The 14,532-nt window shown below is 39.4% G+C and overlaps 1 protein-coding gene across 1 annotated transcript; it reads left to right on the top strand.

Annotated features, from left to right (window-relative positions):
* The first annotated feature begins 6,117 nt into the window (after positions 1-6,117).
* Positions 6,118-10,347, top strand: LOC125252285 (macrophage mannose receptor 1-like). The gene is made up of 9 exons (XM_048165471.1): positions 6,118-6,139; positions 6,320-6,679; positions 6,768-7,133; positions 7,470-7,841; positions 7,913-8,263; positions 8,339-8,713; positions 9,170-9,547; positions 9,725-9,807; positions 9,900-10,347. The coding sequence occupies exons 1-9, from the start codon at positions 6,118-6,120 to the stop codon at positions 9,978-9,980; spliced, it is 2,388 nt and encodes a 795-aa protein (XP_048021428.1). The 3' UTR covers positions 9,981-10,347.
* Positions 10,348-14,532: the final 4,185 nt, after the last annotated feature.

Raw genomic sequence — 14,532 nt, 5'->3', positions numbered from 1 at the left:
TTCATTATTTGATCAGATCAGTAATCAGGACTACTGTAAAAATGCAAAATAACATGTTTTATTTCTGATGATGACTGGATGCCACTGTCATGGAGGTTACGGGAAGGCAGACACAGATGAGGGAAAACAAACAAACAAAGGCATGACACATGTGAAAACAAACTGATACAAACAGAAACTGAACTGAACAGACTGTGAAAGCCACCCACTGAGGTTGTGTGACAACAACACTGTAAAATGTTTTCTTAATTTTTATATCTTGTTTCCTATTGAAAATATCTAAACATCGTCAAAATGAGATACATTTACCCAGTGGGGAAAATGGCCAATATTCATTGGGGGGATACTAGTTGGGGAGAAGGGATTTCAAGTTTTTTGGGTATACTTTTAATGACCAGAGGCTATCTAAATATAAATAACTCTGTTATCTTTAATAACATTACACTTATTTACATTTAATGTCTCTTATAAATGATGGCTCTTTTGAGTTCCAGTCCTTGAATCTACAAAACCAATTCCAAAAAAGTTGGGACACTGTACAAATTATGAATAAAAACAGAATGCAATGATGTGGAAGTTTCAAATTTCAATATTTTATTCAGAATACAACATAGATGACATATCAAATGTTTAAAGGTCCCGTTCTTCGTGATCCCATGTTTCAAACTTTAGTTAGTGTGTAATGTTGTTGTTAGAGTATAAATAAAATCTGTAAAATTTTAAAGCTCAAAGTTCAATGCCAAGCGAGATATTTTATTTAACAGAAGTCGCCTACATCGAACGGCCAGTTTGGACTACATCCCTCTACTTCCTTCTTTAATGACGTCACTAAAACAGTTTTTTGACTAACCTCCGCCCACAGGAATACACAAGAGTTGCGTTTGTAGAGTGTGTTTGTCGCCATGTCGTCGAAACGCTGTTATTTTCATCCCGCAGTCCAATCACCGGGTCTGATTCCGGCTCAAATTGATAGGGTAAAATTAAAGACATGTTTACAATAACACTGAGCGCGTGCATCTCCACGTTATGGTAAGAGGCGTGACCTTTCCAGGCAAGATGCGCTAAACTGCTGTCAAATCACAACACAGGAACCGCTGGCACAATCAGAACTCGTTACGTATTTCTGAAGGAGGGACTTCATAGAACAAGGAAGTCATCAGCCCGTTTTTATGACAGTGGAAACAGCAGTATACAGATAAGTAAATTATGTGGAAAAATACTGTTTTTTTACACGCGAAACATGAACACATGTTATATTGCACACTATAAACACAATCAAAGCTTCAAAAAACCACGGAAAACGGGACCTTTAAACTGAGAAAGTGTATCATTTTAAGGGAAAAGTAAGTTGATTTTAAATTTCATGGCATCAACACATCTCAAAAAAGTTGGGACAAGGCCATGTTTACCACTGTGTGGCATCCCTTCTTCTTTTTATAACAGTCTGCAAACGTCTGGGGACTGAGGAGACAAGTTGCTCAAGTTTAGGAACAGGAATGTTGTCCCATTCTTGTCTAATACAGGCTTCTAGTTGCTCAACTGTCTTCTTTGTTGCATCTTCCTCTTTATGATGCAGCAAATGTTTTCTATGGGTGAAAGATCTGGACTGCAGGCTGGCCATTTCAGTACCCGGATCCTTCTTCTACGCAGCCATGATGTTGTAATTGATGCAGTATGTGGTCTGGCATTGTCTTGTTGGTAAATGCAAGGTCTTCCCTGAAAGAGACGACGTCTGGATGGGAGCATATGTTGTTCTAGAACTTGGATATACATTTCAGCATTGATGGTGCCTTTCCAGATGTGTAAGCTGCCCATGCCACACGCACTCATGCAACCCCATACCCTCAGAGATGCTTCTGAACTGAGTGCTGATAACAACTTGGGTTGTCCTTGTCCGTATGACATAGCATCCCAGTTTTCCAAAAAGAACTTCAAATTTTGATTCGTCTGACCACCAAACAGTTTTCCACTTTGCCACAGTCCATTTTAAATGAGCCTTGGCCCAGAGAAAACGCCTGCCCTTCTGGATCATGTTTAGATATGGCTTCTTTTTTGACCTATAGAGTTTTAGCCGGCAACAGCGAATGGCACGGTGGATTGTGTTCACCGACAATGTTTTCTGGAAGTATTCCTGAGCCCATCTTGTTATTTCCATTACAGTAGCATTCCTGTATGTGATGCAGTGCCGTCTAAGGGCCCGAAGATCACGGGCATCCAGTATGGTTTTCCAGCCTTGACCTTTAAGCACAGAGATTGTTCCAGATTCTCTGAATCTTTGGATGATATTATGCACTGTAGATGATGATAACTTCAAACTCAAAGCAATTTTTCTCTGAGAAACTCTTTTCTGATATTGCTCCACTATTTTTTGCAGCAGCATTGGGAGAATTGGTGATCCTCTGCCCATCTTGACTTCTGAGAGACACTGCCACTCTGAGAGGCTCTTTTTATACCCAATCATGTTGCCAATTAACCTAATAAGTCGCAGATTTGTCCTCCAGCTGTTCCTTATATGTACATTTAACTTTTCCGGCCTCATATTGCTACCTGTCCCAACTTTTTTGGAATGTGTAGCACTCATAAAATCCAAAATGAGCCAATATTTGGCATGACATTTCAAAATGTCTCACTTTCAACATTTGATATGTTATCTATATTCTACTGTGAATAAAATATAAGTTTATGAGATTTGTAAATTATTGCATTCCTTTTTTATTCACAATTTCTACAGTGTCCCAACTTTTTTGGAATCGGGTTTGTACGACTTTTCATTTTTGTACAATATCACTTTGATTTTTTTGCATTTGTTCAGGCAGTCTGTGCGTATTAGTGATGGGGACTCTTTCTGCAGATTGCATAATGTCAGTAAGTGACTATCTTCATTGAAAAATGACTTGTTCCATATTTTGTCTCAGTATCATTGGGTCGCAAAAGACCGTCTTTTACATCATGTACATCATTGCCTCTTTAGCCAAGCCCACTGATTCACGCATGTAGTAGGTTTTGAGTAAATACAAGAGAGACATGATCTGCAATCAATTCAAGTACTTGAGTGAAAGTACAGATACCCTAATAAAATAATACTCCATTGAAAATATTAAGTACTCCATTTTGATTTTACTCAAGTAAAAAGTAATTGATTTCCCCCACGATGTGACCACAAAGGGCACTTTCACGATCAAAGGGGCAGGGGCAGAGGCTCAAGGAATTTCTACCTATATGATATTACGCTGCAGCCACATTGGACCAGCGGTTTGGAAAATGGATGGATGGATTGATGATTCGGCTGCAGGCGCAATCTTCTGGCAAGACGTGGGAATTCATTCTGTATGCGATTCTCACAGTGCATTATGGGTATTCTCTAGCTGTTGAGCGTACATCGGTTGTACATTTGTTATTGGGATTGAATTAGTGCACTCGATAATGTCCACTATGGTTTCAGACACCACTACAAATGGCTGTCCCCTCAAATAGTGCCCTATATTAGGGTATGGGGGTGATTTCAGACACAGCCATGGTCAATGCGATCTGCTGAAGTTCAAACTGAGCATCAGAGTGGGTAAGAAAGGTCCCTGCAAACAAGCCTGCTCTGGCCCATACGGGCCCACTTAAGGGCCCAAGAAGCCTTAGTGCTGTTTTATTGAAAATAATAAAGTTTGAAGTCACCATTTTGGAGGTAAGCACTTGCTTTAAGTTAGGCTCTTGACTCTTGACTTCTAAGCTTTAATGTTTCACTGGCTGCTGTAATTGTGTGTTTATGAAACACATTTTTTATAGCAACAGTTGGGAAAAGAAAAGCTGATCAGATCATGATGGTTACTTATTGATGATTCAGTCTTCATGTAGTGGTCTAGTTCATTGATCTCTGAGGACTAGATTTAATAATTTAACATAGGAGCTCTAGAATACCACTGCATGAAATGTTGTCCTGCTTTAATATTTTTGAATGTTTTTAAGTCATTATGCAGAAGTTATTTGAAAAAGACGATGTAGACAAGGTTCAGCATATGACCTCAACAATGGTGACAATCAAAAAAAAAAAAAAATACCATCACAAACTCTGACCATCACAAAACAAGCTACGAAAGTCACACAAGAAGCTTTTTGTTGATTGTCAACATTGTTGAGGTTTATATGCTGATTCTTGATGTTTGTGTGAGTTTAAAAGACAACGCTGAAAACACTGTCTATAAAATAAAACTCAGAATATCTGATTTTCTTTTAATTTGATAACTTCATATTACAAAGCTTCTGTAAAGCTGCTTAACTAACAGCTGATATACTTAGAAATCAGTGAATCAGGCCTCTACATGAAGGCTTAACGATCAATAAATAATCAATTTCATCTGACCAGCAATTTTTGCTATAAAAAAGTGCCTCAAAAACACACAGTTATGCAACCAGAGAAACACTAAAATTATGAAGTCAAGGGCAAGAGCCCAACTAAAGCAAGCATTTACCTCCATAACGGTGACTTCAAACTTTATTATTTTCAATAAAAGAGCGCTAAGGCTTCCTGGAGGCTAAGTAAGGGCTGCCCGTGCAGGGCCAGAGCTAAGGGGCCAACGTTTTGCCAATGAACAAATTCTCAGGGGCCCTGCGCTGGCAGCCCTAAGTGGGCCTGTAAAGGCTTGTTTGCAGGGGTGATTTAAAGGGGGTGTATATTGCTATTTCATGTATTCTGACTTATTTACAATGTTAAAGAGTTGGATTCTCATGCTAAACTTGGCCAAAGTTTCAAAACATGAGTTGGACGTATGACGGAGTATTTCTGTGCCAAAAATACTCTTCCAAATCCTCATAAATGTTGTGGTCTTTTTTTTTTTCCAAGTATGGGGCTGTGTGACATCATAAAGGTCAGAATTCCTTGTACGGGCACTTCTCCCGGAAGAGAGCACGCACATGTTGACCAGAGCGAGAGAGCAAGAGCACGCCCATCAACGTGCATTCAGCTTTACGGAAGTCGTTGGCAGCGCTGCACAGGTCACAGGACTTCACGAAATCAACAATGTCACAAAAGAAGTGTGTTTTTGGTTGTGAGGGAAAGATAACCTTGCTTCCCAAAGAACCCAGTGGAGCTGAGAGATTTGTGCTCACGCATTACATTGATGCGCTCTCGATATTTGTTATTAAAATAACCATAGAAACTGATAGTTGCAATCACTTTTTTATTGCTTAAAATGAATGGAGATATCTTGTGTTTTTCCGTGGCTGCTCGCGCCCTCAGGATCGGCGCTTATGGTTTCATAAACAAGGCCCAGTTCTGCACTGGATTTACAGATCGTTTGAAACTGAAAGATGGAGCGGTCACAGTGGTAATGATCCCCGTCATGAGTCGGAACCACAGGTGGTGAGTAAAACTGCTTCAAATGTCTGTTTTGTTGGCAATAGGCGCCTAAGTGCTTATAATGACCATTGATAGCTTGCAGACGATCACCACGCAATTCACAACAAACAGACTTGAGGAAGTTTTGCTGTATTTGTGGGTTGCAGGGGTAACTAAAGCTTGAGTTCTCTTTAAAAAGTTGTATTTTTTAAAGTGGAATTTTTAATCTTTGTTTTACTAAATAAGTGGTCTTAGAATATTTTTTGATACTATTTGCAGAGTTATTTGTACATTAAAATAAATTCTTTATTTAAAGTTCAATTTAATGAGTTGCACTATATCTGCTACAAGCAAACGTGTGTACAGGGAGTAATCTGACCAATACATCAACACTTATTGGTTCAGAAGATTTTTTAAATGATTCTCATTCTTGAGTTCAAACAGCGTTGTGGAAAACGATAACTTCATGTAACTATTCAATCTGATTTGTGATCAGACAGGTTTTATGATGTTATGGGTGATTACAGACATGATCCCACCCATATTTTGTATATAACAAGATGACAAACTACCACTAAAACAGCAAGCAAGAGAAAAGACAAGACTACACATCCAAAGGTAAACTAAACAACTGCTGAAAATGGCTTTTCATCCTTGCATTTGAAAATGTACAGTAATAAATCATAAAAATGCAAATAAATAAATAAACATTAAATAATAATAACAATAAATGTAATACACAATTTAAAGTGCATAATGTTTTTTTGTTCTTTTTTTTTTTTTCAGTCGATATGCTTCTGCTTCTGTTATCAGGTAAGCCAAACATTTCCATTAAATATCTTATCATAACATAACAGAAGTTGCCGTTCTGAGATTTTGCCTTTATTTGGATTCTGGTTTTATTTATTTTTTACTGTTTAGAAAATACAATTATTAATTTATACTTCCTAACTGAACTTGGTTTTTTTTTTTTTTTTTTTTTTTTTTTTTCAGGATTTATCAGCTTCGGCTTGAGTGTCCCTCGTCATTATGTCTTTGTGAATGAATCCAAGACTTGGGCAGAAGCTCAGAGATACTGTAGAGATAAATACTCTGATCTGGCCACTATTGAAAATGATCAAGAGACGATCCAGTTAATGGACACAGTGAATGATGATTCCATTGATTTGGCCTGGATTGGACTCTATGATGATCTGAACAGCTGGAAATGGACTCTAGAGGACAGTGATTACAGGAACTTCAGTAATCAACCAGACAACAGTGGTGGGAATGAACTGTGTGTTTACATGGATTATGATGGCAAATGGTATGATATGTCATGTGACAACATGCTGCCATTCATTTGCTATGATGGTAAGGACATTTCATTAGTCAGATTTGTTGATGATTTTTCTGTAAGTAATTCTGTGCATATATATTTGTTGTATTATTCATATCTCAGGCAAAGAAAATGCCACACAGAGTTACATCAGAATCAGTGATGAGAAAACCTGGTCAGAGGCTCGTAGATACTGCAGAGAGCATTACACAGATCTCGCCAATGTGAGAAATCAGACTGAGAACCAGATGATCCTTGAGAGAACAGGTGGAGGAGGCTGGATCGGCCTGTACAGAAACAGGGTTTGGTCTGACAAACAAATGACCAGTTATGAAAACTGGAAACCAGGCATTCCTTATTCACCAGCGCAGCCAGATAATGATTATGGGGAGTGGGGTTCACCTCACTGTACTGCTGTTTCATTCAAAGATTCTGGCCGATGGACCGATGAGAACTGCTTTTCCAGCATCCATTTCTTCTGCTACAACAGTGAGATAATTTAGAGATTTTTTCTGTCATTTAATCTCTGACTTTTTATGAATCTAAAGATGTTGCAACTGAATCAGCGTATATGGGCCTATAATGCGAGTTACCACAAAATACTTTTACTGAATAGCCTATCAGGAAAAGTTATGAATGTGTCAAATGTCAACTAGTTTTGAAACTAGACAGCATGGATAGGTTTGCAGAATTGAAAAAAATCATGTAATAAACTTGTGATTTAATATCACTTGATTCCAAACTACATTTTACACATGTGATGGTTTCTGTGCTGATTGTAAAAGAATAATCTGATTTTTCTCTGGTATTTTCTAAAATGGAAAGGAACCTGCACACAATCTTCATGCACCCGTCACTATCACTTTGTATCGGAGAATAAGACCTGGTTTGAAGCTCAGAGATTCTGCAGACAGAATTACACTGATCTGGCCACCATTGATAACATGGAGGAAATGAACAGGCTGATCAACACAGTTAATGGGAGTTACAATGGTTCTGCCTGGATTGGACTGTATGGTGATATAAACAGCTATAGATGGTCACTGGATAATGCAGCGTTAGGAGATCATAAAAGGTGGCGTGGCCGACATCCAAGGAACATAGGTGGACAGAGTCTGTGTGTGAATATGAACACACACAATGGTTTATGGAGTGAAACTCCATGCTCCAACTTGTCTCCTTTTGTTTGTTATGATGGTAAGATGGTGGATATATATATATGTGTGTGTGTTTGTATGTATATATTTATTTATTTATTTTACTTACAGGAAGAGAAAATGTCAGTACAAATTATGTGTATGTTAACCAATTAAAAACCTGGACTGAAGCTCAGAGTTACTGCAGAGAGCATCACACAGACCTCATCAGTATCAGGAATGAGAATGAAAACCATGAGTTCCAGCATTTGTTCAGGAATGACTTTTATTCCTCTTTTTGGATTGGACTGTACAGAACGAGATCTTGGTCAGATCAGAGCAACTCTTCATTCAGTAACTGGGGGATTGGACAGCCAGATAATGCTGCAAACAGTGAATTCTGCACTACAGTGTCATTCAGTGACTCTGGGAGCTGGACAGATGAAAACTGTGATACTGCATTTCCTTTCATTTGCTACAGTGGTGAGTAGATGTTTGTCTTAATGGACGATATTGTCTAAAAATAATTAATGCTTAAATTTGACACATTGTCCACAGTGTCATCTTTGACATCATCCCGTCAGTATCACTTTGTGTCTGAGAATAAGACCTGGACTGAAGCTCAGACATACTGCAGACAGAATTACACTGATCTGGCCACCATTGATAACATGGAGGAAATGAACAGTCTGATCAACACAGTTAATGGGAGTTACAATGGTTTAGCCTGGATTGGACTGTATGATGATTTAAACAACAACAGGAGATGGTCATTGGAAGACAATGATTTTTATCAGGAAGGAGAGAGAGATTTCAGGAATTGGTATCATGAACTGAACAACTATGGTGGAAAAGAAATGTGTGTTTTCATGTATTGGGATATCTGGTTTAAAGAACCATGTGACCTTCGTGTGGCATTTGTTTGCTATGATGGTAAGACATTTCATTTAAATTTTAAATCTTTATTAATCAGTCCCTCAAGGCTTCAGCATGTTTCCTCAGAATGTGGGAGAGACATTTCATCAAATCTTGAACAGTGTATAGCACTTTCAATCAACAAATAAGTGTCAAGAAAAATGTGAGAGAAACTGTAATTAGTCGAATAACAGCCCTAAAATTCTATGCATCAAGTCCACAGTTAAAGGGATAGTCATAAAACTTGACTATCTTGAATGCAGCAACTTACTAACAAACAGTGCTTTCAAATTTCATGTTTGAAGTATGACTGCGTGTCAGTTGTTGTAGAACAAAACAAGAAAGCCTTTCACATCATGTTAACAGACCTTTATTATGCCATCAATCCAATGACTGGATTGACACCAGCTCCTGGTATTGGATTGGATCCACTAAGAATGGACATAACTGTAATGAAATGATGTTTTATCTTAGGTAGAGAAAACGCCTCTCAGAAGTATATCTGGGAAGGTACTGGAAGGACCTGGACTGAAGCTCAGAAATACTGCAGAGAGAAATACACTGACCTGGCCAGTATGAGAGATGAGACAGAAAGTAGACAGGTACTGAGTGTCTCACTTGGAAATGTTGTATGGATTGGTCTGCACAGAAACAGACTGTGGTCAGATCAGAGCAACTCTTCTTTCACATATTGGAGACAAATGGTCAGCTTTGAAGCTGCTCAGCCAGATAATGGTTTTTACACACCAGGACAGAATGGTACTCAACACTGCACAGCTGTGTCTTTACAACATTTTGGCCAGTGGACAGATGAACAATGCTTCAACAGTTTGCCTTTCTTCTGCTATAGTGGTGAGCAAATATACAACAACTTCTATTACAGTAATTTAAAGGAGAAACAAGCAAGATTACTTATTCAACAACTAATCAAATAAGGAATGTACTGTAAATTCCTTGTGATGCTGTCAGATAGCATAAATGTGTTTTATAATCATGCACCAATTTTTTTTTTTTTCCACATTTGCACAGGTTATACGATGGGGTTGAGAGTGGAATTCACAAGTGTGGAAAGTTTGTCAAAGTCTCAGATTGAAGACTTGGTGATTATAAAAGTAAGTACCTGGATGTTAATATAAAACACTCAATTACAGTTATTTTTTACAAATCTCACAATCTCACAAACACAAAACAAATCACATTTCAGCTCCAAGAAGAATTTATAAGACAGGGACTTCCCAGCAACTTCACCATGCATTTGAGGAAGGAAAAAAAAATTGTTCCATGAGAGACGAGGACAGCGTTGTACAACAAAGAAAATTGTTTTAGGTTTCATGTTTTGAACTTCTGTTCTGCAATGCTAAAAAGGTATATCTCAACTCCTGATTTGACCAATTCTATCATTTAAAATATAGAATACGGATCTTAATTGTAAACAATCCAGTTTATTTTCTTTTTAGTGATGTTTTTGCCTCTTTTCTTTTTTTCAAAACTCTCTTGCCATTATGTGCTTTATTTGCGTAAGCATTTGCAATGATTTGTTGTATACAATTTAATAAACTTCAAAAAAATGTGTGCAGCATGTATACTGTATGCAGTCATTCTGTATAAATTCCTGCAGATCTACTGCATTTGTCAAAATTTGCAGTATTAAATATCCCACAGTGCAATGTTAATTTGACTTTCTATTTCTGATGGTGTGATTGCACTGGAAGTAACAACACATTTTAACATTTCTTTCTGTGTTCATTATTTGATCAGATCAGTAATCAGGACTACTGTAAAAATGCAAAATAACATGTTTTATTTCTGATGATGACTGGATGCCACTGTCATGGTGGTTGCGGGAAGGCAGACACAGATGAGGGAAAACAAACTAACAAAGGCATGACACATGTGAAAACAAACTGATACAAACAGAAACTGAACTGAACAGACTGTGACAGCCACCCACTGAATTAAACCGTTGAGGTTGTGTGACAACAACACTGCAAAATGTTTTCTTAATTTTTATATCTTGTTTCCTATTGAAAATATCTAAACATCCTCAAAACAAGATACATTTACCCAGTGGGGAAAATGGCCACTAATCATTGGGGGGACACTAGTTGGGGAGAAGGGATTTCAAGTTTTATGGGTATACTTTTAATGACCAGGGTCTTTCTTAATATATCGTTAATAACATGTCACTTATTTACATTTAATGTCTCCTATAAATGATGTGCTTTTTTGAGGTCCGGTCCTTGAATCTACGACTTTTCATTTTTGTACAATATCACTTTGATTTTCTGTAGGCCTTGTTCAGGCAGTCTGTGCGTATTAGTGATGGGGACTCTACACAGATTGCATCGTTATGTCAGTAAGTGACTGTCTTCACTGATTTTAATATTTTGTTTCAGTATCATTGAATGGTGAAAGACTGTCTTTTACACCATTGCCTCCTTAGCCACGCCCACTGATTCACGCATGTAGTAGGCCTAGGTGGTGAGTAAATACAAGAGAGATGTGAACTATTACTCAAGCAACAAAATGACAGTGGTGGATGAAGTACTCAAATCAAGTACTTGAGCAAAAGTACAGATACCCAAATAAAATAATACTCCATTAAAAATATTAAGTATTCCATTTTACTTTGACTTGAGTAAAAGTACAAAAGTTCTTGATTTTCCCCATTGCAAAGGCCACTTTTACTTTCACGATCAAAGGGCAAGTCCTCTATGGTTTCAGACACCACTACAAATGGCTGTCCCTTCACATAGTGCCCTATTTAAGGGTATGGGGTATGGGCCATGGACAAGGCAATCTGCTGAAGTTCAAACTGAGCATCAGAGTGGAGAAGAAAAGTGATTTAAGTGATGTTGAACATGACATGGTTGTTGTTGAGTATTTCAGAAACTGCGGATCTACTGGGATTTTCATGCACAAGCATCTTTAGGGTTTACAGAGAATGTCCCGAAAAAGAGAAAATATCCAGTGACCGGCAGTTCTATGGGTGAAAATTGATGCCACAGGTCAGAGGAGAATGGCCAGACTGGTTCAAGCTGGTAGAAAGGCAACAGCAACTCAACCACTCGTTACAACCAAGGTATGTGTAACGTATTTCGTAAGTATGGGAAGCAGGAGGCGGGAACCGGCGAACGTTAAACATAACTTTAATACCAAAATAAACAAATACAAAACAAGAGTAATGCTGCCAGACCCTCGCGGACGTCTGCCGGCCACACAAACATAATTTATTATAAAACATAAAATAATATAATAATAATGTCGTCGCTCCTCCGTGAGAGACTCAAGGCCGGTGCGCCTTGCAGGTGGAGCTCGTTATCTCTCGCGTCACCGGCCTCGTGCCGTTCCCTCACGGCTCTCGCCTGCCCTGCTCGCCACATACCCCCATCGCCCCTCGCAGGCCGGGGGGTACTCCCGAGACTGCGCTCTACTCCCCCCCGGGGCCTGTCTCGGCGGCTGCAGCACCTGGGGGTAAGGACAGACGAGACGAGAGAAAGGAGACGGAAGCAAGGGGAGCGACAGAACGAGAGAGGGGAGAGAGGAAAAAGAGAAAAAAAAATTCTTGGTCCGGTTCCCGGACACACTGCCGCTCGGTCCTCAGCCAGCCGGCACCAGACGCTCGGTGGACGGCCCGATCCTCGACCGCCTCCTGGTGGCTGGCGATGGCTCCTCCGACTGAGGGCAGCCAGCAGCAAGTCCGCCGTCCCCTGCTCCTCCCCTTCATGGCAGACGGTAGCAGGCTCTGGCCCATGGCGGACGACGGCAACTCTTCCACTCCCTCCTGGACGGCAGCCACCCCACCTCGTCCCAGGAGCATGGCATTGGGGTCTCAGTCCCACCTGTCACAAGGCTCCAGTACCACCGCCTCGGGCAGCCTCTCGCGGTCTTCACTCCTGCGCTGCCCGAACTCCGCAGCACCGCGATCCCCCTCAGCAGCGAGGGCTCTCCGACAGCATGTCCCTCCTTCCTCCTGGGTTTCGGCACCAATGTAATGTAGTTCGTAAGTATGGGAAGAAGGAGGTGGGAACCGGCGAACGTTAAACATAACTTTAATACCAAAATAAACAAATACAAAACGAAAGTAATGCTGACAGACCCTTGCGGACATCTGCCGGCCACACAAACATAATAAAACATAAAATAATATCCAGGCCTGGTCCTCTCTCGTCCTTCACTGTCATCGCTCCTCCTTTTATGCTCACGGAGCTCCTCTGTGAGAGACTAAAGGCCGGTGCGCATTGCAGGTGGAGCTTGTTATCTCTCACGTCACCGGCCTCGCGCCGTTCCCTCACAGCTCTCGCCCACCCTGCTCGCCACAGTATGCAAAAGAGCATCTCTGAACGCCCAATACGTCAAACCTAGAAGAAGATGGGCTACAGCAGCAGAAGACCACACCTGTCAGCTAAGAACAGGAAACTGAGTTAAGGTTCATATCGCACACCAAGTGATAGATATCATGGATCATGTCAGTTATTATTGCTCCATCTGCCATTTTTCGCTATTGTTCTTGCTTGCTTACCTAGTCTGATGATTCAGCTGTGCACAAATCCAGACGTTAATACTGGCTTCCCTTGTGTAATGCATTGAACATGGGCTGGCATATGCAAATATTGGGGGCGTATATATTAATGATCCCGACTGTTACGTAACAGTCGGTGTTATGTTGAGATTGGCCTGTTCCTCGGAGGTTGTTTAAACAAATGAGATTTATATAAGAAGGAGGAAACAATGGAGTTTGAGACTCACTGTATGTCATTTCCATGTACTGAACTCTTGTTATTCAACTATGCCGAGGTAAATTCAATTTTTGAATCTAGGGCATCTGTTAGTCCAAATTTTCTGAAGAGACACAATCACTTTAAATGATGAACAGATTGAATTTAGGCTTTCATTCACATATAAACACTGATCAACTCACACACCAGTTGTGGTAAACTGAAGCTCAAGCACGTTTGCAATGGTTTGTAGGAATGTACTATTTTTTCTATCTCTCTATTTTATTTTTCCTGTATTTTACTAAAGGGTTAGGGTCCCTTTTCAGACAATGCAATTTGCAAGACCTGTTTCCTGTTTTGCTGTCAGAGGTCAAGAACTGGAAACAAGAACTGTCTGCTTGCCTAAACACATACATAAACACTTTAAAGAACAATAAAGAAGAAAATAAAGACACTGATATTCTCCACCTCAGTCTTTTGTCTCTTTCTATGCACCGGTCCAACTCGTTCATTGTAACTGATATGGTATGTTTGTGAAGATGTGCTCTTTTCTGCTGTTTTCAGTCCAAAATGGGTGCTTTCCAACGAACATCAACATCACCAGATTGTCTGCCATTGCCATTATTATTTACAGATCTTGCTGTAATTTATTTAGATAAAAAATATCAGATAACAAATCACATGTTTTCCAGCTACAGGAAGAATTAATCAGACAGAGAATTCCCAGCAACGGGGACCGGATCTTGACAGACAAGGACAGCATTCCTGCACACAATTGGTGTCATGCTTGTGAATTTTGCATATTCTTTGTGCTATTCATTCATAGTGGAAATTGTCACAAGATTGTCTTATTATTAGATTTTTTTAAAAAAAATTCCAAACAAATATAAGACAAACAAACATTTTAATGGCAGACTTTTCATTTATTGGTTGCTTGTAGGCCTACTCATATCAGAACAGAATGTTGTTCATCATGATTTTGTGTTGAATAATCAAACATTTTGACATCAGATCTCAACTAAACTATTAAGTTAAGAAAAAAAACTAGTGATTGCAATTTTACAAATAAAAGGGTTTTCAGAATTTCAATTTTGTTCATTTGTTTTATTTTTGCTGGAG

Source organism: Megalobrama amblycephala, linkage group LG18 (genome assembly GCF_018812025.1).
Source record: "Megalobrama amblycephala isolate DHTTF-2021 linkage group LG18, ASM1881202v1, whole genome shotgun sequence".
NCBI classification, from domain to species: Eukaryota; Metazoa; Chordata; class Actinopteri; order Cypriniformes; family Xenocyprididae; genus Megalobrama; species Megalobrama amblycephala.
The sequence above is the reverse complement of the archived record's forward strand: the minus strand, read 5'-3'. Positions and strand labels throughout refer to the sequence as shown.